This window comes from Rhinatrema bivittatum, chromosome 8 (assembly GCF_901001135.1).
Source record: "Rhinatrema bivittatum chromosome 8, aRhiBiv1.1, whole genome shotgun sequence".
NCBI classification, from domain to species: domain Eukaryota; kingdom Metazoa; phylum Chordata; class Amphibia; order Gymnophiona; family Rhinatrematidae; genus Rhinatrema; species Rhinatrema bivittatum.
In genome coordinates this window covers 44,474,488-44,499,572 of record NC_042622.1, presented here as the reverse complement: position 1 = coordinate 44,499,572, position 25,085 = coordinate 44,474,488, and the positions used below count along the sequence as shown (strand labels likewise).

General features: G+C 44.5%; 1 protein-coding gene across 4 annotated transcripts in view; it reads right to left on the bottom strand.

Moving 5' to 3' along the window:
* Positions 1–25,085, bottom strand: part of BPIFB2 (BPI fold containing family B member 2) — an 84,536-nt gene that overhangs the window by 23,120 nt on the left and 36,331 nt on the right. For all 4 annotated transcript variants that reach the window (XM_029612623.1, XM_029612625.1, XM_029612624.1 and 1 more), the window contains exons 6-8: positions 19,375–19,524; positions 16,144–16,204; positions 8,280–8,340 (exon numbers count right to left, since the gene is read on the bottom strand). In XM_029612623.1, coding sequence (XP_029468483.1) covers positions 8,280–8,340; positions 16,144–16,204; positions 19,375–19,524 — 272 coding nt within the window. The remainder of the gene's footprint in view (positions 1–8,279; positions 8,341–16,143; positions 16,205–19,374; positions 19,525–25,085) is intronic.

The window sequence follows — 25,085 nt, the reverse complement described above, 5'->3', positions numbered from 1 at the left end:
CAAACCAAATATATGTAGGCCCCTTACTTCAAGGGTCTGTATTGTGCACAGACTCTACTATTGTACAGGGTCACCTTGCTTTAATTTAAATTTTACCAAATGTCCGTTTTTGTTGAAAATTTTTTTGTATTATAAAATCAATCAATTGTCACATATTCTCCGCAAGTACAGGAAAAGGGGACATGAATACTCATCTACTCCAGGATGGAGTAGATGAGTATTCGTGTCCCCTTTTCCTGTACTTGCGGAGAATGTGTGACAATTGATTGATTTTATAATAATACAAAAAAATTTTCAACAAAAACGGACATTTGGTAAAATTTAAATTAAAGCAAGGTGACCCTGTACAATAGTAGAGTCTGTTGCACAATACAGACCCTTGAAGTAAGGGGCCTACATATATTTGGTTTGCACAAATTTCTGAGGTGTTTAAAATATACTTGTGGTACCATTGATTTCTGATATTGTTGTGAGAACAAAATAGCGCCATGAGAGAAAGACGCGGTGAGAAGGTGCTCCTGATTCGTTAAGATTTTCTGCCTTTTTGAAGAAAATGCCGCATACAAAAAGAAAAAGGCAAGATGAGGGATGGGACCTTGACCCCCCTGAAGCCTACCTTACAACAAACGAAGATACAGGAGTTCTACGCCACAGCGGAAATTGCTCCGGGAGAATCAGCTGCAGCACCAGAGGAGGAGCAGGCTCTGACACTGCTCAGCGAAACATCTCTTAGCCCCGGAGCACCGGCTACTCCTTCACGTCCTGCCCATTCCAGCGCAATAGGCCCGGCCTTAACCCACGGGCGAACGACGTTTGGAGGGGAAATGGCCTTCGAGGGAGGTCTTCTTGCAGGTCTGATGGGGCAGCCCCAGGACGGAGAAGTTTTAATCGCCTTGAATGAGGCTGATATCAGAGGTTTAAGCAGAGCTGGTGGTAACTTGCCAGTGCAGTTTGTACAAGTAAGGAGCCAGGCAGAGCTCCCTAAGGAACCCAAGGAACAGCAAGAGGTTTGGCTTTAAAATTACTAGGTGGGCTCGCGACGTATGCAAAGGGCCCATGGCTTACCTGTGGTCGTGGGCCGAAGTTGGGCGGCGACTCGCGAGCGGAGCGGCGCTGGCTAAATGGCCTCGGAGTGCTCCTGCACTCGATGGTGGCGTGGGCTGGTGTCGTCGGGTTGTGCCGGCACTCCGGCGCGTCCTGATGACGTCGGTGACATCGCCACGCAATCGGGGGGCGTTCCTAAGGGCTGGTGTCATCGGGGACAGGCAAGGCCGGCCCTGATGATGTCGGCCTGCGTACTTAAGGCGCAAGCTGCGCCGCAGCCGGCCTCTTTCTCCTGTCCCCAGGGACCAACAACACAGGCATGGCTGCGGCGTGACCCGGATCGCCGACCACGTGACGAAATTGCTCACGGAGGCGGCGATTTCGTCGAGAACAAAATATAAAAATAATTAAAAAATAAAAAACCCAGGCAGACCGCAGCCTAAGACCCGGGAACAGCCAAGCAGGACAGCAGTCATGTGTGACTCAAAAACAGAGTTCACACAGTGGCAAAAAAAAAAAAATGTAAACATTAAAAGAACTGTGACCCTGATCAAGAGAAGAAAAGGAAGCCACCAGAGTGCAGGGTAACATTCCATGCCAGGCAGCTGCCCCCACCCAGGAGCAAAGGGATTAGAAAGACTAGGGGGCACTCCATGAAGTTAGCATGTGGCACATTTAAAACTAATCGGAGAAAGTTCTTTTTCACTCAACGCACAATTAAACTCTGGAATTTGTTGCCAGAAGATGTGGTTAGTGCAGTTAGTATTAGAGATGTGAATCGGAACCGGAATCTGATTGGTTTCGGTTCTGATCCAAATCTTAAAATTTTTATCGCCCGGCCCGATTGGATTTTTGATTATTGGCTGCGCCCGATCCGATAATCAAAAAACCCTCCCCCACCTCCCGAACCCCCAAAAAAGGTTTTAAAATTACCTGGTGGTCCAGTGGGGGCGCGGGGAGCGATCTCCCACTCTCGGGCCATCGGCTGCGTTAATAAAAATGGCGCCGATGGTCCTTTGCCCTTACCATGTGACAGGGTATCCGTGCCATTGGCCGGCCCCTGTCACATGGTAGGAGCACTGGATGGCCGGCGCCATCTTTAAACATGGCTCCGGCCATCCAGTGCTCCTACCATGTGACAGGGGCCGGCCAATGGCACGGATACCCTGTCACATGGTAAGGGCAAAGGGCCATCGGCGCCATTTTTATTAGTGGCAGCCGATGGCCTGAGAGTGGGAGATCGCTCCCCGCGCCCCCACTGGACCACCAGGTAATTTTAAAAGGTTTTGGGGGGGGGGGGGGTCGGGAGGGAGGGGGAGGCTAAAGGGGTCAGTTTAAAGGGTCGGGTGGGTTTTTTTTTTTATCGGGCCATCGGCGCTATTTTTATTAGTGGCAGCCAAAATGGCGCCAATGGCCCGAGAGCGGTAGATCGTGCCGGGAACCCCCCCCCCCCCCCCCCCACTGGACCACCAGGTAATTTAAAACATTTTGGGGGGGTTTGGGAGGGTGGGGGAAGGTAAGGGATTCGTTTTAAAGGGTCGGGGTGGGTTTAGGGGTTGTTTTGGTGTGCCGGTTTTCCCGCCCTCCCCCCCTCCCCTGATTTACGATTTTTCATGATAAATCGGGGGAATTTCTATTGTATCGCGACTCTAATGATTTTTGACGATTTAAAAAATATCTGACGATTTTTTTAAATCGTCAAAAAACGATTCACATCCCTAGTTAGTATAGCTGTGTTTAAAAAAGGATTGGATAAGTTCTAAGTTGACTTAGATAATAACCACCGCTATTACTAGCAACGGTAACATGGAATAGACTTAGTTTTTGGGTACTTGCCAGGTTCTTATGGCCTGGATTGGCCACTGTTGGAAACAGGATGCTGGGCTTGATGGACCCTTGGTCTGACCCAGTATGGCATGTTCTTATGTTCTTCTGTTCTTATCAAGCACAAGAGAACAAGATCAGCGGAACAGTGAGTTCCCAATGAGAAGGGGACCGAGAACCCGCTACGTGGGGCAGAGAGCCGCCTCTACTCGACACTCAGATCCAAAGTGGAATGAGGACGGAAGAGGGGAAAGGTTGTGGAAGTGACCCCCCGCAATGCGGTACCGAGCGTACAAACAGGCGGAACGTGGATCGTGGCGCTGAGGACACGGGTCCCACAATGAAACAGGGGGTGGTGTATGATGGCAGTAAACCGCAAGAATAGCACTGCAGGCGCGAACCCAGGCACAGGGGACCAGACACAGACTATGGGTTTCCCTTATTTACCGGGGTTCCCTCCACCTTGGGCCTGCGGACCTTGGATACCGCCAGCCAGCACTGACGGCAGTAGCAGCAGCCCAGGACTTAACACATTCCCGCAATGGTCACAAATGGCCTATGCTGGAGGGATGCCCTACCCAGTATATCCATGGGGATATTGGCTGGGACAGCAGGGCATGCGGAACAACCAAGAGGCCCAAGGGGGAGACAATGAGAATTTACCGGCAGCAGGGCACAGTGGGTGTGCGGCAAGAAGAAGAAATAGTAGTAACACTGCGGCCAATAGACAATCCGAAGGAGAGCCCCAACGCAGCGAGACAATCCGGTGCAATGACCGATAGCGACGGAGAGGACATGATACTACCGGAGGTGCGTGCGGGGGATGCAGTTGCAGCAGAAGCTGGGCTCAAGCAACAACAGCTGGGTGAATTATCCGAGCCTAATGTTTCAATTCCACAGCCCCTTGCCAACATGGCGATAGCACATGCGTCAAAAAAGAAAGGAAGTGGAAAGCGAAGGAGAAGGTACAGTTCAAGTTCCAGTGATAGTAGTTCATCTTCGGACTCCAATAGCGCAGACAAGGACAGCTTAACCTAAGCACAGTTGACACATGAAGAGGCGGCAACAACCTCGATGCCGGCGAACAGCGTAGCTCCTCTATGGTTAAGCATGCCAAGGAAGCTGCGAAAAAGGATTAAAAAGAGAAAATACATCGACATCTTCCGACTTATGGAAGGAAGGAGAAGCTCAAGAGACAAAAAAAAGAAAAAAGGCAGAGATGCACTGCCAGAGGACAGCAAGACCACACATATGGACCTGGACCAGAGCATATCTCAGACTGATGAGTGTCATAACAAAAGACGATCCATCCCAATGGGGACCAATACTCAGGTACGCAGACACAATTTTGGAGGCAAAAGAGCATTATGAAGGCTGGGCGTGGATAAATTACGACGAGTGCTTCCGGGACAAGATGGAGGACTCCGGAACGATGTCATGGGTGACCCACGATGTTGACTTATGGTTAAAACAAATGATGAACAAGGCCACCGAGTCGGGGGAGGGGGGGCGCGGGAGAGCAGCAACAAGGACATCATACATGGGAGCAGCCTACGGTGGATCGGCAAACAATCAAAATAACGCCTCCTGGAGATACAACAAATCATCTTGCACGGTCAAAGATTGCAGGTTCAAGCACTTTTGCTTGATTTGTGCGGCACCTCATCCAGCAACAAATGTACAAAGAAGATGGCCACGGGGAGTTCTTCCCCAAGAAAATGAAACAAGGCAATGGCAAAAGCAGCCTCACCGATTCGACTGGACAGAATGTTAGAATGGCTTGGGAAATACCCAAAGAAAGAGGATGCTGGAAGGATTGTCAGTGGTTTTAGTGAAGGATTCCAAATTCTTTACCAAGGAAAGATCAGGGAGTTTACAGCCAATAATGTAGCGTCAACAATGAGCCATCCTGAAATAGTACAAGCCAAGTTAAACATTGAGCTGTCTTTGGGTAGAATGGCAGGCCCTTTTGTGGCACCCCCATTCCAAAATATGACATTATCTCCCCTGGTGGTAGTATCAAAGAAGGAGCCAGGCAAATACAAACTAATCCAAAACCTACCGTTCCCACCGGGGCTCTCGGTCAACGACCACCTGCCACAGGAAGAATGTTTCGTACAATATGCATCAATTGACAGTGCGATCACTCTTCTTCAGAGGTGAGGAGAGTCTTCAGTCGGCAAAAACTGACATAGAATCGGCATTTCGACTGCTGCCAGTCCACCCATCTAGTTTTCCTTTGCTGGACTTCAAGTTTCTTGGGATGTTTTACTTCGACAAGTGCATGCCCATGGGTTGCTCCGTGTCCTGCACCTATTTCGAGGCCTTCAGTTCATTTTTACGCTGGGTGACGGCAAAAAGGGCCCAGTCAGACAATATAATACACTACTTAGACGACTTCCTGTTCATCGGCCCGGCTGGAACAGAGACGGCGGCTCACTTGTTACAGACCTTTCAGGAGGTAGCGTAGGATTTTGGAATTCTGCTTGTACAAGAGAAGACGGAGGTGCCAACTACCACCACGTGCTTCCTCGGCATGGAATTGGATTCTAAGAGGATGATATCCAGACTGCCAATGGACAAACTGCAAAAATTGCGTGACCTACTGGACAAGGCATCCAAGGCGAAGAAGATGACACTCCGGGAAGTGCAGACAATGTTGGGAGCATTTAATTTCACCTGCCGAGTAATCCTATGAGCAGAGCCTTCCTGTGCAGACTAGCTGCGGCAATAGCAGGAGTATGACATCTGCACCATTTCATCAGGATATCACAACCTGTACGTGAGGACATGGCAATATGGGTCTTGTACCTGAGCAGTTACAATGGCATATCAGTCTGACAGGAACCCCCGATCCCAAGCTGTGACTTGGACATTTATTCAGATGCTTCTGGGGGATGGGGATTCAGCGTGTACTGTCAGGGTGTGCAATGGCCGGCCGAATGGGTGAATCAAGGAATAACAGCAAATATAACATTCCTGGAGCTTTTCCCCATATGGATGGCATTGATAATCTGGGGGGAGCACTTGCGGAACAAACACATTATATTCTGGTGTGAAAACCAAGCCATGGTTTCAGTCATTAACAGACAGTCAGCCAAATATCCACGGGTGGCGGACCTGTTTCGGCAGGTAGTCCTAAGTAGTTTGCGCATTAATACCATTATAAAGGCACGGCATGTTCCAAGGGCTTGTAATGATGTGGCAGATTTGCTATCTCATGCTAAATGGTCTTTGTTCCACAAACAGGTACCCGACACTGATGAACTGGCACCTCCAGTACTGGAGCATTTATGGGCAATTGGTCGCCAACCACGTTAGAACTGTTGCGGCGATCTGTGGCTCCCACCACGTGGGATGCTTATTGCAGGGGATATGGGAGAGTGTGCTCCTTCCTGAGACAACATGGTTGGAAAAAAAGACCGGTGGCAGAGGAACAGATTGTGGCATACATATCGTGGGCCAAGGATGCGGAACTGTCCAGGGGCATGGTAGTGAAGCAGTTAGCTGGGCTGGCATTTTTCATAGGAGCCCAAGGTTAGGGGGACCCTACCAAAGGATTTCTGATTTGAAAAATGTTGAACGGTTGGTTAAGGAGATTAGGGGCCCAGAGGGTCGGGCGGCATCCCATAATCCATGATTTATTAATATTAATATGGCATAGGTTGAGTGACGTATGCCATTCAACATTCGAGACACAGTTATTTAGATTAGCTTTTACACTAGCCTTCTTCGACGTGCTACGCGTTGGCGAGCTGGTGACGACATCTAACAAGGATGTCGGTCACATGGGAATGCTGATGAGGAATATAACAAAGCAGGGGGACATGATGAGGATATTTATACCAAGGCCCAAAACAGATCAATTGGGGAGGGGAGCTACCGTGACACTAAGATGATTGCACAGTTTTTGCCATTCACTTTCCAACTATGGGAAATTTCGGCATTTTTTAACCTCCCACAAGCTTGATAAAACCCTTTTTGGGAATGGGTTTAGCCTTCCTATAAAAGTGGTTGGCATTTCTGAGTTTGAGCAGAAGGCAGCAGAGGGAGTTGTAGAGTAAACGGAGTCCTGCCTTGTCCCATGAGGTCTGGAGTTTGCTCTTTTTGGGGGTAGGCCTCAAGTACTGCCATAGAGGAGAATTTTTTGAGAACTGAGAGAGTTTTATTGAAGAGAGTTTTTGGAGTCTGACAGGTCTCAACCTGAAGAATACATCATTCTTCCAGGAGGGATTACATTCCAGCTATCTGACCCTCTACATCTATTAGCAGTAGAGAGAGATATTTTGGGCAAGAGTCATGTTTTTCCATTCCATTTTTTGTGGCTCATGATTGTGGATGAGCCAGAAGTTCCCGCCACAGGGAGAGTCCTAAGGACACTGATTCAGCTATGAAAAGGAAGACAAGAGGAAAGGTGGTGATGGGTTAAGAACACTGATGTTTTTTTTAGTTGTTATCTTCCTGTTTCTTTTCATGATTTGCCATATTGGCATGGATATTATTTTTTAAGCTACAATAAACTTTATTTTTTTTTAATGTTGAACATTGTCAGATGACTCTTGAATTATTTCTTTCAGCCTGTCTGTTGTTGTCACAAAGGCCAATTCAGTAAAAGTCACAGGAGAGCGGGCAAGCGCCTGCTCTCTCGGCATGCGCACAGGCCACTCTCCTGTGTGCGTGATTCAGTATTTAAATGAGGGACCGCGGTAAAAAGAGGTGCTAGGGACACTTTTTTTTTTATTATTATTTTTTACTTTGGGACCTCCAAATTAATTTCTCCATGATATTAAGTCAGAGGGTGTACAGAAAAACAGTTTTTACTGCTTTTCTGTACAGAAAAACAGTTTTTACTGCTTTTCTGTACACTTTCCCGGTGCTGGCAGAAATTAACGCCTACCTTTGGGTAGGCGCTAATTTCTGAAAGCAAAATGTGCAGCTTGGCTGCACATTTTACTTAGTGAATCGCGCAGGAATAACTAATAGGGCCATCAACATGCATTTACATGTTGCGGGCGCTATTATATTTTTTTTGGGGGGAGGGTTGGACGCGCTATTTTCGACGCGCTATTACCCCTTACTGAATAAGGGGTAAAGCTAGCGCGTCGAAAATGCGCATCCAAACGCGGGTTAACAGTGCGCGCCATCGGAGCACACTGTACTGTATCAGCCTGACAGCGAGTAACCATGGAATTTCTGGAAAAGGACTTTAGAGAGGGAAATAACTGGGGATCTATTCCCCTGCTGCACTGATGATCTTAGAGGTTTTCTTCTCCTCACCAATGAATCCCAGCTCCCAGGGCCTGAAGTCTGGTGTGAGAAAAGTGTAAGAGGTCTGGGATTGAAAGCGTGGCCCTGGAACTTTGATGTGACCCTCTGGGGGGAAAGAGTTATATCTGCATAACAATACTTACCACCTAACAGCCCCAGCTCTGCATTCATCCCGATGAAGACATTGGAGACGGTAAGACACAACTGCAATAAAGTTATAACATTGCATTAATATGCTAACAGGTAAATGTATAACTTTTATCCTACACTCATGTGTGTGTGTTCCCTCTCATCCTTTACTCAATTCCATATACAGTATTTCTAACCTATTTACTAACAAAGGCTACTGTGAGACCTTTCTGACTGAAATTTTTAGGAAGGGAATGGTTAATAGAACGGAAAATGTCATAATGCCTCTGTATCGCTCCATGGTGAGACCGCACCTTAAATACTGTGTACAATTCTGGTCGCCACATCTCAAAAAAGATATAGTTGCGATGGAGAAGGTACAGAGAAGGGCAACCAAAATGATAAAGGGGATGGAACAGCTCCCCTATGAGGAAAGGCTGCAGAGGTTAGGGCTGTTCAGCTTGGAGAAGAGACGGCTGAGGGGGAATATGATAGAGGTCTTTAAGATCATGAGAGGTCTTGAACGAGTAGATGTGGCTCGGTTCTTTACACTTTCGAATAATAGAAGGACTAGGGGGCATTCCATGAAGTTAGCAAGTAGCACATTTAAGACTAATCGGAGAAAATTCTTTTTCACTCAACGCACAATAAAGCTCTGGAATTTGTTGCCAGAGAATGTGGTTAGTGCAGTTAGTGTAGCTGGGTTCAAAAAAGGTTTGGATAAGTTCTTGGAGGAGAAGTCCATTAATGGCTATTAATCAATTATACTTAGGGAATAGCCACTAGGGGTGTGCATTCGGATTGACCGCATTAGTAAAACGCAACTCATATTTTTTTTTTACTTAAAAAATTGATTCGACATAAACGATCGGATTTCCCACATATCGAACATAGATATGTTCGATATGTGGGAAATCGCGATTGTTGAGCCAAAATAAAAATATAAACCCCCTCACCCTCCTTAATCCCCCCCCCCCCGACTTACCACAACTCCCTGGTGATGGAGCGAGGAGTGAGGACGCCATTTCTGCAATCCTTGGCGAGAAGCATGTGACGTCGGCGGCACGTCGAGTGACGCCGGCGTCACGTGATTCCCGGCTCGTTCGCGCCGGATGGCTCGTTCGGCCCAAAAAGAACTTTTGGCCAGCTTGGGGGGGTCAGGAGGCCCCCCCAAGCTGGCCAAAAGTTCTTTTTGGGCCGAACGAGCCGTCCGGCGCGAACTTGCCGGGAATCACGTGACGTCGCGTCTGAGTGACGCGGCGCCACGTGATTCCCGGCGAGTTCGTGCCGGACGGCTCGTTCGGCCCAAAAAGAACTTTTGGCCAGCTTGGGGGGGTCAGGAGGCCCCCCCAAGCTGGCCAAAAGTTCTTTTTGGGCCGAACGAGCCGTCCGGCGCGAACGAGCCGGGAATCACGTGACGCCGCGTCACTCGACGTGCCACCGACGTCACATGCTTCTCGCCAAGGATTGCAGAAATGACGTCCTCACTCCTCGCTCGATCACCAGGGAGTTGTGGTAAGTCTGGGGGGGGGATTAAGGAGGGTGAGGGGGTTTACATTTTTTTTTTGCACATATGTACATATACCCAACTCATTGGATTTTTTTTATGTCCATATTGGCCGCAAGTGGGACCCCCTTTCGGACATAAAAAATATGAACATAAAATTTTGCTCTGCACATCCCTAATAGCCACTGCTATTAATTGCATCAGTAGCATGGGTTCTTCTTAGTGTTTGGGTAATTGGCATGTTCTTGTGGCCTGGTTTTGGCCTCTGTTCAAAACAGGATGCTGGGCTTGATGGACCCTTGGTCTGACCCAGCATGGCAATTTCTTATGTTCTTATGAAATTCAAAATTTCATAATTTCAGTTTTCAAACATTTTACATTGGTGGAAAAGTATGTGAGTGCTTTTTACCCATGGACTTTGCCCCAGTTTTCAAAGAGATTGCATACTTTTTGTTCAGGTAGTTTTTCTATGGAAAATAAGGCAGGAGTAACTCCTTGGAGATTCTTCATGACTTCTACAATTATTTTCCACTTTCTAGAACATTTAATATACACAGATTGCATTTCCATAGTAAATAACAGGTAATGGTAATAGGGAAGTACATTTGTTTAAAATAAATGGGTCATACGACCTGAAAACAGCTCATTTCCCTTTTGGTTTGTTTTACCTAAAACAAATGCAAGACCCAATGACAAATCCCCAAATTGTCAAAAGTTTTTAATTTCAGCAAACAATGGGCCTCATTTTCTAAAGTATCGCAGGCCTGCGATACTTTAGAAAATTGCGCTACTCTGGGGCGGGGGGCCAGGCGGGGGGGGTGGTCCTGCGCTAGCCGGCAGCGATCGCACCACCGCGGTGCAATCGCTTCCGGCATCGCGCCCAATATCTACTCCATAGAAGGTGTAGTTATTGGGCGCGAAACAGTGAGCGAAAAAGGCCTTACCTTTCCGCTCTGCGAGCCATCCTCACTGAGTCGGCCCCGGTGACGCCTCCGACTCCTCCTCTTCCGGGGCCGACTCCGCCCCGATTTCAGTAGCGCAGGCCTGCACTACTTTCGCTAGCTATCGCAGGCTTGCGCTAACAGTGTAAGCCTGCGATAGCTTTGGAAAATGAGGCCCAATGTGTTATTAGGAAATAGTGCACACTATTTGCTAAGAAATAAAAAAAAAATGTAGCCCCACCAGCAAGCCAGGTCCTGGGCTTACCCAGCTGAGTTGAGCCAGGCCTCTTCATCATCCCCACCCAACAAATATTCCAGAGCCTAGGCCTTCCTTTTTTGAGTTTAAGATTTGTTTAAGTTAATACCATAAAAAGGAGGATAACTTTAAAAGACCTGTGCACACACCCATATATGTGTGTATATGACCACATCCAGATCTACCCCAATATTTTATAAGTCACTCAGAACATATCATATATGCGTGGGTTATAAAATACACCTAATTTTTCACTGCAACATTTGTGTGTATCTCAAAAATAAGCATCAGTAGATACTGAAGTTAACCAGATAAGTCTTACAAAGCGCTACTTATCCAGCTAAGTATCCAGATAAGTAACATTGAGACTTATCCAGATTTTTTATTGAGCTGGATAAATAGCACTTTTAAGACATTCAGCTTAGTGGCACTGAACTGCTATACATGCATTTTTTTACTTTATATTTTAAAAATATGTACGTAGAGCTTATACACATAAAATTTAAGTAGCATTTACCCAGGTAGGTCACTTTTTATGCATGTATGTCTGCAAATTTTCTAACATACATGCATGAGTGAAATTACCAGTTTTACCAATTAGTTCACCAATTTGCCCAGTCCTTCTCCTGGTTCATCATGTTGCGTGTCCAGCCACGTCCGCTCCCCGGCCGGCCCTGCTCACCTTGCTCTCCCATCCACGAGCTCCGGGCTCTCCTCCTCCACAGCTGCAGCCAGTTCGCGGCTTCCCTGGCTCCCCCGCTCTCAGTCTCCCATACAGGCCTCACAGCGGAGCTGCCATTGGGGCTCCGTGTCCTCAGCCCCGTCCCTAGGAGCATGCACGGCCAACCTGCAGCCCTTTAAAGGGCCAAACACTGGGAAACCCTGGGAAGCGCACGCTGATGACATCACAGAACCATCATATATAAGGCAGGGCTCAGACCAATGATCCCTGCCTTGGCAATTGGGTCGTACACTCCGGTGTTCTCTAGTTTTCCTGTTCCAGTGTCTCCTGTTCCAGCATCTCTCTATCCCTGGTAGTACCCTTCGAACTGATCTCACGGTACTGACCTCTGCCTGATCTCTGACTACTCCTGATAGCTGCCTGGATCTGACCTCTGCCTGTTCTCCAACTACTCCTGATTCCTGCCTGGAACCGACCTCTGCCTGTCTACTGACTATTCCTGATCGCTGCCGGGATCTTGACCTCTGCCTGGTCTGACTACTCCCGGACTGACTACAGGTACTGAACCCTGCTTCGGCTAACCATTCTGGACTGATACTCTGGCCTTGATCCTTGATATCCACTTGGATACTCTCTTCTGGTCTCCTGCGACCTCTGGACATTCTTGCCTGAACCCTTGTCCATGGTGGGCACTCCCCTGCGCTTCCTCTCTAGGAGACCCTGCGAGGCCCACCTAAGACCAGGCGGCCCGGGTAACCAAGAGCTCAACCTGAGGGAACCCCGGGTTGTTATTGGCGAAGCTCCAGCTAGCCTCTGTCTCCTCCTGTGCTCCACCTCCTGGTAGCAGGCACTTTCCGGGTCCGACCAGAAGGCCGTACCAATCCTGCACCAGGCCAAGGGTCCACCTCCAGTGCAACAGATTGCCAAGGCCATGGACTCAGTGGAGTCTCCCGCCATGCAGGCCATTCCTGGCATAGCTGCCCATGTCCGAGAACAACAGCAAACCCTAGAAGCTTTGGCTTCATCTGTGGAAAGACTATGGTCTCAACTACAGGATCTTGCTATGGCCAATTCAGGGGTTTTTTCTCAAACCCTGCCCCCGTGGGCATCATTGGCCCTTCCAGCTCCACTCCGTTTCAATGGGGATCCGCGCCTCTGCCGAGGCTTCCTCAATCAGTGCTTTATGCAATTCGCACTGCAGCCTGTATTGTTTCCAAGTGAGACCACCAAGATTACCTTCATGCTCTCACGCCTTGAAGGGAAAGTTCTGGCATGGGATTCCCCACTCTGGGAGCATTCTGATGACATCCTCAATCATCTCTCCCACTTCATTTCCATTTTCAAGCGGACCTTCGAGGATCCCAGCCGACTGGCGATTGCAGGTCACCATCTTTTTCACCTCTGTCAAGGTTCGCATTCGCTCACTGAATTCACGGTAGAATTCAGGACTTTAGCTACCGAACTGGGCTGGGAAGAGGACTGCCTACGGGCAATCTATCTAGAGGGCCTGTCTCCTGCCCTCAAGGATGAGCTGGCTGCTTGTGAGATTCGCACGTCTCTTGAGGACCTGATTTCCCTGGTTGGCAAGATTGACCACCGCCTACGCCAGCGACAGCAAGAGGTAAAGGTCCTCCGACCTACTGGCGTATGCCCAGTTCATGCTGCAAGCCCCCAATTGAAGGCCTTACCAGCACCACCTCCTTCACCAGAGGAACCGATGCAGATCAATCGCAGGCACTTGTCTCTGAGGAGCGCCTCTGACAAAAGAAAGAAGGCCTTTGCCTATACTGTGGTGGTTCTGGACACCTTCTGCAATCCTGCCCCGTGCGGCCGGGAAACTACAAAGCCTAAGCCCGGCGGGGGTCCCGAGCTTTGGCGCTACTTTTACTGGCCCCCAATTACTACTCCCTCATTAGGGAATCTCACTCTTTTGCCGCTACTGCACTCGTGGACACTGGGGCGAGTGGCAATTTTATTCTGGAGGACATCGTCACTCTACTCCAGATCCCACTTCAACCTCTGGAAGTACCTCTCCGCATCGCATCTATCCAAGGAGAGCACCTCCCTGGATGCATTACTCATCGCACCGTGGCCTTCCGCCTCACTGTGGGAACTCTCCATGAAGAAGAAATTTCGCTATTTGTCCTGAAGCGTTCCACACACCCGGTAATCTTAGGACTTCCGTGGCTCTAAGTACACACACCTCATTTCGACTGGCAATCCCTGCAGTTAATTCAGTGGTGTCCCCAGTGCAAGAACCGCTGTCTGCGACAGTTGTCTCCAGCGGTCACAATTCTGAATTCTGCAACCCTTTCCGGGTTACCTGCTCCGTATTCTGACTTCAAAGATGTGTTCTCCAAACAAAATGCTGACATCCTTCCTCCACTCTGAAAATTCAATTGTCCCATTGAGCTCCTACCAGGCACCACGCCTCCCAAGGGCAGAACCTACCCCCTCTCGCTTTTGGAAACCCAAGCAATGTCAGAGTACATTAAGGAGTGTTGCGTCCGTTGGTCGCAGACAGATGCGACCGCTCTGCCTTACCTCTTTTTCTCCCCTTTTTCTCTCTTTGGGCAAGATGACTGCCTCCGGTGCCAAGGGCCTTGATGTTTCCAAAGCAGCATGGGCGTCCCCATCCACCATGCTCACTCCCGTGGCCTCCTAGGGAGCACGTGCGCACATCTCCTATGCTGAAATACTCGTCATGGTGGGAACCTCGGGGGCGGCCCCACCGCATGACATCAGTACCTCCAGGTATATCTAGCCTCCACTTTCACTACCACCATGAGTTAGCAAGGACTTCGGTTTAAGCTACTCTGACTGCTCTAAGCTGCACGCTTAGACGCTGCTTTTCTCCAAGGGCCTCGCTCCAGTAGAAGCTGCTCCTCGGGGGTCTCTTGCATCCAACTACTCTTCGGGGTCCTCTCTAATTAGACAACCACTCCTCGGGGGTCTTTCTCTCTCTTCTAAATTTCAGGATATCAGACCATCGGGTACTCGCTCCTGGAAGGCCTACCAACCATTATATCCTGTACCACAGACCTTCGGTCCCAACTTTCCACCATCAGGAAGATGCCATCATTTCTGTGAGTACCTCTACGATCCGGTGCTCCAGCTCCATCCACCAGCTATGACGTTACCCGCACTGCGGGCTTCTGCCATCGTGAAACATCTGGGTGAGACTTCATTTTTGAGCCTGTTGAACGTACTGGCACTTCTGGGATCAGTGCCTTACATTCCTGCTTTACCATCTATCTACAAGCAGTACAATAAAGCCTCTATCCATACTGTGTCTGCTATCTGATTTCAGCCTATCGCAGTGGTTCCCCACGGGGCCCCTCCCCATGGGCGGCGTCATCTCAATTGCAACCAAGGGTCCACAATGCCACAAACACAAAAAGGAGAATCTAGATAAAGGATTCATAAGGCCCTCTGATTCCCCGGCAGGAGCCGGATTGTTCTTCGTGAAGAAAGATGGCAGTCTACGTCCCTGCATAGACTACCATGGGTTAAATGCCATGACTCGCAAGGATCGTTACCCTCTGCCCCTCATCAGCGAACTTTTTGATCGTTTACAAGGAGCCCAGATCTTTACAAAGTTAGCTCTCCGAGGGGCATACAATCTTGTAAGAATCCAGCCAGAGGACATCTGGAAGACCGCCTTCAGTATGAGGGATGGCCACTACGAGTACATAGTAATGCCTTTCAGACTCTGTATCGCCCCTGCAGTCTTTCAGCATTTGATGAATGAGATCTTCTGGGACCTACTATACACATTTGTCATGGTATATCTGGACGATATACTGATCTTTTCCAAAGACCTGAAGTTCCACTGCTCACACGTTCAGACCGTCCTCCAATGCCTCAGAGACAATCACCTCTTCGCAAAGTTAGAGAAGTGCATTTTCGAGCAGACCCACCTTCCATTCCTGGGATACATCATCTCCAACCGTGACTTTACCATGGATCCTGATAAATGTCAAGGTATTCGAGATGGTGCCTTCTGCTGTGGTGAATGTGCTGGTGCGACCTCAGAGGACAGCGTCAGTTGGTTTCAAGACACTGGATCTCTGGAGGGCCTTTACCAAGACTCTCTGGAGTCTTGGTAAAGGCCCCGGAGTTAGGCCTAGGCCTCGACTAAGACCCCGGAGTCACACCTGGGACTAGGAAGAGGCCTTTGCTTTGGTTCTCAGCCTATTCCAAAGGTTAGGCCCTGACTTTGGGCCTGGGCTTAGGCCCAACAGATCAATTTTGTTTTCAAAACAAAACTTGAAAACCAACAAAATTTTATCGGATTTTCAATCGTTTCGTTTTGATAACGAAATGAAACAAAATAGAAAATTTCGTCTAATTTTCTATTTCATTTCTCCTGAATGCCTATCTTTAGTGTGTTATAGCACTATCGAGGCTTGATGCAACATCCCCTTATTTTGTATTGTCTGCTATTTAAAAGGGGGCATAAAAATTGAAAGCAGATACACTGGTTACTCACCTTGTCAACCAACATTTTATGAATGTGTTGCTTTAGAATCTTTAATATATCTGGGATCAAGCTGGATGACAGTAAAACAAAAAAGCAAAAAGACATGTAAGTTTCAAAGCCATTTTTGACCCAAGTGAGAGAAATATTCTTCACTTTATATAGATGATATAAAGTGATGCACATTTGTTTGAAATGATTCCGTTTTTGTTCTGTTCATGGACCCCCAAAATGAATAGAAAGTACCCACAAATGAAATTAAAGTTTTGTTTCATTCATTTATGTTTTTCATTCAAGTCTATGGTCCATTCTAGTCTATAGACTATGAGCAAACTGCAGGTGCAGGTAGGATCTAACTAGTAACTATAGTTGCTACTCTGCCTAACTGCCATGCTCCAGATGTACCACTTTGAACTATTCTGCAGCCCTCATCCATCTAGTTTCCTAAATACTGGGCCTTTCCCAGCAACCCATCTTGAGCCTCCCAAGAACCAATTTGAATGCTTGGGGTCATCGCCATATTCCAGGCTAACAAATGATTTGAGGCTGTTTCATTTTAAGCCATTCTGTGGCCTCATCAGCAAAGCACCAGCCCTTGAGAGATCTCATACTGAAGACAGATAATATACTTATGCAGACTATAGAAAAAAGCATCTGGTAGAAGAAAGAAATGCAGGCACAACAGAAAACTTGTAAAGGAGAGACATTTTGCATATTCTGAATGTGGGAAGATTTCAGTAGGAATAGAGACACCAGAAATTCAACAATGGGCAGAGACTGTGTTCAGCTGAAGAATATGGGAAAATCTTTCTTATCAAAGCAAATCTCACAAATCACCAGGAAAGCTACACTGATGAGAGACCACTGTCAGGCTCTGATTGTGGGAAAAGTTTCAATCATAAAGAAACTTTCACAAGAAACACAAGAAAATCAAATAGGGAATTTAATAAATGCTTATGCCACAAAAATGATACTGATGACGTATCATCCTCTAGTTCTAAATCGGACAAGTGGCAAGTGCTTCAACAGGAAGCCAGGCATCTCCCATGTCATTCTGCCTTGCTGCTATACCCTTTCTCCTACATCTTAGGGGCTTTCCTTCCACTTAGTATTGCTGCCAAACCAAAGACTTTACACCTTAGGGGTCTTGCTGCTACTCTGCCTTGCTGCCATACCCCAAACTCTACATCTTGGGGTGTTCTTGCCACTGTGTGTGACAGCTTTGCACCTCTCATGTAATCTTGGAGTCTTCATGCTATTCTTTGTGTTGCTTTGTCCCTCTGTCAATGCTTGGGTTTTTTCTTCTACCTTTGCTACGTTGTTCCCCCTTAATGGAGCCTTATGATGTTCATGCCACTTTTGGTGCCTTGGAGTTCTCTTTCCCCTTATGATGTTGTCTATCTACAAGATTCTATAGAATTGATTAGAAAAGCCCAATTTTGAAGCTCAAAATAGGCTGTAATGTTTCCCCCTTTGCCTTTAATGGTAAATGAATGAAATGAATAAACAACATTTTTTTTCTGTTTGAAACCAATGAAACAAATTGAGGTGACCTATGAAACAAATAAATAAACTGAAAGAAAAATGTTGCCTCTGCACATGCTTAAATTACCAGAGAAAGAAGTTTTTCTTATCTTGCACCTAGCTTATGGCATTCTCTACCATTGGCCATTTGACTGGAGAAAGATTACATCAAATTTAGAATAGTCCTGAAGACTTTCCTCTTTGTTAAAGCTTATGAAAATTGTGAATTCATTTTTTATGAAAAGTTGTATCTTTGGTTTTCTGATCAAGATCTGTTTTATTGTATTTCTTATGTTATTTTATATTCACTTACTTTTATTATATTTAGGATTTGTTTTATTTTTAATGTTTGCTTATATGTTATGTCATTAACTGACATTTTTATGAATTATCTTTGTGATTGTATTTTTAATTTGTAATTTCAATTTTTATGTTCATCACTTTGATTTATTTTGGTAAAATATTACAGTTAAGCAAATAAATAATAATAATTAGTAATTTATATGAAATATGCATGAATGGATAGTAATTGGAGCTACTTCTCACAATTTATTATTGTTATTGTTATTATTAATATTATTATTTGATTTAATTAACTTGCAGATATTTCCACAAGTTTTTCAAATTAGCCACTAACATTTTTTCTGCTAATTCAGAAGTCAGTATACTAAAATTTGTTGACTTTGGACATTCATGTGTATTAACTTACAGGTGAATTTTCAAAGGAGTTATGCATGTAAATGTAACATACTATCCTAGCAATTTTCAAAAGTTATTTAACCACCTTAAGTGTACTTAACGTGAATAAATCCTACAGCAAAGTTCAAAAGCCCCTTAATGTGTGCAAAGTGCATTTATACATGTAAAATCCAGTTTTTAAGCTTGAAAATGCTTTTGAAAAACAGGCCTATAGTCTTTTTTGGGCATGCGTTAATGACTAATGTTAATGAGATGTAAATGAGGTTGTTAACCCAAGTGTAAATATATGTTGATTAAAGTCTGCATATCAATGCAGACCTTAACCCAAATGTTAATACCTCTCTGCGGTGCAGTTCTTCTTTTTTGTATCTCATTATCTCATTAGCATAGATTTTAACATGTAAATTATTGAAGCACAAATTAATAGTGCAGTTGTATAGATAATGCAGATGTTTAATGGGTGATAATAGATGCATTATCATTAACCCAGTATAGTGGGTTTGTCTGTCCCCAGTCTAGAGGATCCGGATTAGTTAAAATGAGATCAGTCTTAAATCAGACTAGTACAGTGAAGGTGAAATCAGATTTCATCCACATTGTTGTAGAATTTCTAGAAATGGATATTTATATCAAGGGCAATTTTCCAGCTGCCACAGATGTGCAAAGACTGCAAGTCCTTTTACCAATAGGCTTGGAACCAATGTTCAAAGCACGCGCACTTGTACCCTCTCTGAGTGAAGAGGGGAATTTTCAAGCATGCTTTTTATGCAGGTAAATACTTAATGTGAATTAAAAGATTAAAAAATTACTCTGCCCATCTTTAGTTGGATCATGCATATAAAAAGGAGTTCTGGTTATGCTAATGTTCCAGAAAAGTTAAGTTCTTTGTGGACCTGGACCTGAAATTCACATGCTAACAAATCAAAAAAATTCCTGGGCCTGTCTTCTTGAGAGTTCTATCTGTGAGACATGAACAAAATATTGTCTACAAAATTGTGGGTGAAAAGTTAAACCACTCACCTGTGTCCTCCAAGTATTACATCAATATCTCCCAGGATGGTCTTACATGCACTTACGGAGATTATAGGGAAGCCTTTGGGAGTATGAGATATGCGAGCATCTAAGAGTATGGACGATGCTACTTTCAGTTCAACATCGGTTAGATGTATGCTGCACAAAAAGAAAGTGTATCTTAAGTGTGACATTTACTACTCTAAAACAGCATAACTGAATTCTTGCTAGAAACAAGGCCTTGCCAGGTGATCTGAAGGGAGTTAATTTTGCCTGATACTACTTCTGATCTTGTAACCCGCAGGTTTACACACAAGATTAAAAAAACAGTGTCTGGAATCATTGTTACATGATGATTACAATCTAGGGCCAGGTTTAGGGATCGGATAAAAACCTCACAGTTCTATTAACTTATCTTTTAACATGCACATATTGTATTTTGAAATAGTTTATATTAGCACCAAATGCCTTGAGCAAAAATTGCACTCTTTCAATTGTGCATCAAAATGATTTAATTATTGCTTATTTTTCTCTATATTGTTTTCTTTGCATTGTGATAGAAATTGTGTGAGTATATACACAAACCTTAAATGTAGTGCTAATGCAAAATTGAATGAACACAAATTATTCAGGGCCTGATATTCAAAGCGCATTCAGTGCTATTTAGCCAGATAAGTGAGACTTAAGCAGCTAAGCAGAGGCTGCTGAATATGCGGCCATGCTCAGCAGTCGCTGTTTAGCTGTATAAATCTTTTATACGACTATAAAGTTAGCCGCATAAGTTGTGGGTGGATCAGGATGGAATGAGTTAGCCATTCAATTTATAGGGCTAACTGCCGCATAAATTTAGAGTGTTATAGAGTTTATCACCAAACACAAAACACCAATTCCCCAGTAGATTTTTATAACTTTTCCATTATTGAGTTTGTAGGACCTTCATGAATACAACTTGAAAATGTCAGCAAGCCATAAACCTCTGGTCCAACTTTCTTTTATTTTATTATCAACAATTCAAAAAAATTATTTTTTGTTTTTCTTTTTATAATTTTTAAAAATATATCATGAAGGTCCCAGGTCAGGTACTCTGCAAGAATTTCAACCAAAGCAGGAGAGCAAAGAACTTTCAAAACTTATCTTGAGTGACCCTGAAATGGCCATGTTTCGATAGCGTTCTGCTTCAGGGGGTTTGAGGAAAGCATAATATATTCCTCTGAGTGGTTTAAAAAAATCCAGTTATGGCAATGTTACATCGATGACATCTTTTTTACTTGGTTAGGCTCCTGTGAAGATCTTCATAATTTTGTGATGTGGTTAAATGATCAAAATCTCCATCTGAAATTTTCTTTGAAATATAGTATTTTTTCCTTAGCATTCTTAGATATTACTGTCATGAAAATTGGTGACCGATTATCCACGACATTGTATCACAAAGAAACAGATCAGAATCAGTTTTTGAAATATTCCAGTTGTCATCCAAGACAATTTAAGGACAGTTTGCTGATTAGTCAATTCCTTCATCTCAGAAGGCTGTGTTCCTTGGATGAATTTAAAATTCAATCTAAAGACATGTGGGCTAGATTTTGCGAACGAGGGGGGTTATCGTACGTGCCCTTTTGTAGATATGATTCATTTCAAACGTGGATTGATTTATATCGTTTTTTTAGAAGGTTACAATTAAAGCTATTTTTCACAGATGTAAATACTGAACGAAGTGACAATTCTATTATTACTCAACGTTCGACGTGGGTTCCCCCAGACCCGGTAGACCCTGCAATTGCCACGTTTATGCAATTAGTTCTGAAGGATCTTACCTTGTTGGAAGAACAAGGGAGGATGTATAGCAATAATGTGGCTGCAGATTGGTCATACAATCAATACTGTGCTATAAAACAGTTATTTGTGAATCCAGATGTGATAGTAAAACTCGCCGATAAAGGCGGTGCTATCGTTATCCAAGACACCGAGGATTATGTATTGGAAATTCACCATCAATTAGAACAACAGGATTATTATCAAATATTGGTAGTGGATCCAACACCAGACCTACAAGATACAATTGATGGGCTGGTAGAAAGAGGGGTGCAAGAAGGGTTCATTACATCAAGAGAAGCCCGGGTGTTGAGGGTGAGGCAGCCGGTGGTTCCGGTGTTATATACCCTGCCTAAAATCCATAAGAGTATGGTCACCCCACCAGGACGTCCCATTGTATCAAGTAGAGGTTCAGTTTTAGAACCATTATCAGTATTTTTGGACTATTTCCTTAAACTGTATGTTAAAGAAGCACCATCTTTTCTTCAAGATACATCCCATATGCTGCGGCTTCTGCAGGATGTATCAGGTTTGCCTGAAAATTGTTGGTTGGTGACTCTGGATGTGTCCTCGCTATATACTAATATTCCCTAACAGGAAGCTTTTCAGCTATTGAAAAACATCTTTCAGGCCCATCCACGTCCCCCACACAATTCCTACGGGTTTCTTACTTGCCCTGCTAGAATTAGTGTTGTTTAAAAACTTTTTTAAGTTTGACGACACGTTTTATTTGCAAATAAAAGGAGTAGCAATGGGGCGACGGTTGCCCCTGACATTGCTAATCTATATGTTGCCCAGTTTGAGGAACAATCACTATACGTATCACATTGGTTCCAACATGCAGTGTTATACAAACGGTACATAGATGACATATTCTTCATTTGGGGATCCTCTTTAGAAAATCTGAAGCAATTCCTTGAATGGTTGAATACTTTGAACATGCATTTACAGTTTACAGCACAATATGATCAGAGATCCATTGCTTTTTTGGACATCTTAATACAGCGAGATGGGGGGAGTATTAGCACTACGTTATATAGGAAAGATACAGACCGTAATAATTATTTACAGTATTCGAGTTACCATCCTGTGAGATTGAAAAATGGTTTACCTATTTCTCAATTTCTAAGATTATGGCGGATTTGTTCCACCGTAGAAGAATTCCTTGCACAATCATCTATTTTGTCTGTAAGATTTGCCCAGAGAGGATATCCCAAATCAATTATTAAGAAAGCGTTCAAAAGAGCCCTATGCAAATAGATCTTTATTGCTGCAATACCAGCAACGTCCGTTTTCACAACACTTGACATGCACATTACAATATTCCAGACAAATTAGCGCAGTAGTGGACATTATCCGGTCCCATTGGCAAGTTCTAGCTCTTCACTCGGTAAGTCAAACAGGCCCCAGATTTGCATTTTTTAGGGGCAAAAACATTCGTGATATGGTTGTGAAATCCACCTTTGTTCCCATGGGGAGGGCCCCAGAGGTGGGGGGCCACCAGAAATGTGGGCATTGTGACATGTGTGCTCTTACCCTTACGGGTGACCAGTGGCATGTGCCGAATTCGGATAGGGTCATCAAATTGAATGCGGTCACCACTTGTGATTCGGAATGTGTGATTTATGTCATACAATGTCCATGTAAACTGCTATACATAGGACGGACTAAGAGGAAAATCAGAACAAGGTTAATAGAGCACAGGAGCTGTATAAAAACTTTGAAACTTACAGCTCCATTAGTGCAGCATTGTATTCAATTACATCATACATTTACCGATTTACAGTGGTTGGTTTTGGAACAAGTACAGGTTGGTCCTCGGGGGGGGGGGGGGGGGGGGGGGGGGAGATATCCAATTGCGCCTGAATAAGCGCGAACATTATTGGATATATACTTTACATACAATAGATCCCCTAGGTTTGAATGAAAAGATAAATTGGTATTCACTAATCTATTAATGATGTCGAGTGGTCTAGGTGGGAACATACAGTTAGTGGGAAAATAAGGATTTGTGTTGGCTGAAGAGGAGTTCATCGCATCGTTTGTGCATAAATGAGTTATTACATGGATATTCGGGAAATATATTCAAGGGCCATCAGTGAAGTGCTGTGTAGCCATACTGAAGAGTAGAGGAATCTGACGTGTTAAGAGATCAAAAAGGTTTGGATCTGTCTAGGTGAAAACATACGAATAAGAGTTTGGGACAGCTATTGGTGTGGAAATAAGGATCTAAAGGAAGATCAAGTGCTACAGGATTCACGTTGTAAATAAACAGAGGACCCAATGAAAGATCGCGGGCTATAGGATTTGCACCGTAGGTAAAAGAGGACCTGATAGAGGACTGTGATAATGTGCGGGTGCATGAATGTATATAGAAGCGGACCTGACAGATGACGGTGGTATTGCGGTTGAAATTACTAGGAAGAGTTCACCGTATTTTTTGTGTAGATTTTTTCAAAAAATGCAACATGACATTGACATCCGGGAAATTTATCTAAGGGCTGCCAGTGAGCTTCTGTGTAGCCGCATTGATGAGTAGATGTATCCGACGTGATAGGAGACTGCTGATGGATGATGTCACTTCTGGTTACAAGGCGTTTCAAGAGCTCTCTGGGGAACCGCCATGTTGAGAAAAGAGCGGGTCTGGAGATAGACCTCGCATAATGAAAAAGAAGATAGAAGCCAGATGTGTGAAGTGCTGAATCAAGGAATGGTGCTTTGGATGGTTGCTATGTCGATACAGAAGTCATTCCCCTGAGGCAGGACTCTGTCCGAAACACGATCGTGTTGGGATTGTAACTTCTAATGGATGAGTATTCAAGTTCAAGTTCTTTCTGTATCTGAACCTTTAAAAGATAGCAAACTGGGAGCCAAAGTTGGAGTAAAAGGTTTAAATTTGTAAACAGCACGTTGAGGACAATATTTTATAAAATGGACAAAAAATATAAAAAATATATACAAAAGGTGTTATAATTAAAAGCAAGGTGACCCTATACCGTATTAGAGTCTGTGGTCAATCACGGACCCTTAGAGTAAGGGGCCTACATATATAATTTTGATTTTGGCTATATGATTATGTAAAATTGAGTTTGACCAGTTGAACCATTGTTTGAGGGGCATGTATGAGGTACTTACAACATTAATATTAGAACTTGCTGTTATCACTGTATATTTCCCTATTAAAAACTGCATCAATTGAGAGGGATCAAAGAAAATATAACTATTATCTCTATACTTTATAGTACATTTACAAGGAAACTTTAAATACAACGCCCCTCCAATTTGCAGTACCTGAGGTCTTAATAAAAGGAAAGTCTTTCTTCTTTTCTGTGTCTCCCGCGATACATCCGGAAAAACTCTAATATTGCAGCCAAGAAATAAATCATTTCTATGACGAAGGCATAGTCGCAATAACCATTCTTTATCATGCTCCAGTGAGAGCGTCACTATTAATGTCGCTGGAGTTGCCAATTCTGCGTCCGAAGTCTCCAATAGATTTGAAATATTCAGTACCTGATTCTGTATTGGCTCAGTTGAAATTCCTTCCTCCGACTGCGCCGTTGCTCTTTTAGGCTTGGGTACATAAAATATTTTTGTAATCGGGGGTATAGCATTTTCTTCTATTTGCAAAGGGTCCAAAAGATAATGTTTGAATAATTCTCTTGGAGAATTTAAAGGAACCTGTGGGAAATTTATAAACCGTAGGTTCCTGTTTTTAACCAAATTCTCCATTTTCCTTGCTGTGCTGTTTTTTTCTTTTATCATAGCTGCCTGAGTTGTTTTTATTTCAGATATCTGTTGTCTGTTCGTCACTATTTGGTGCTCCAGTTCCATAGCAGTGTGGCTCAACACTGCCACTTTTTCCTCTATTTAATTTTTTTCATTAATTGGGTTAAGTTGCTGCAAAATAG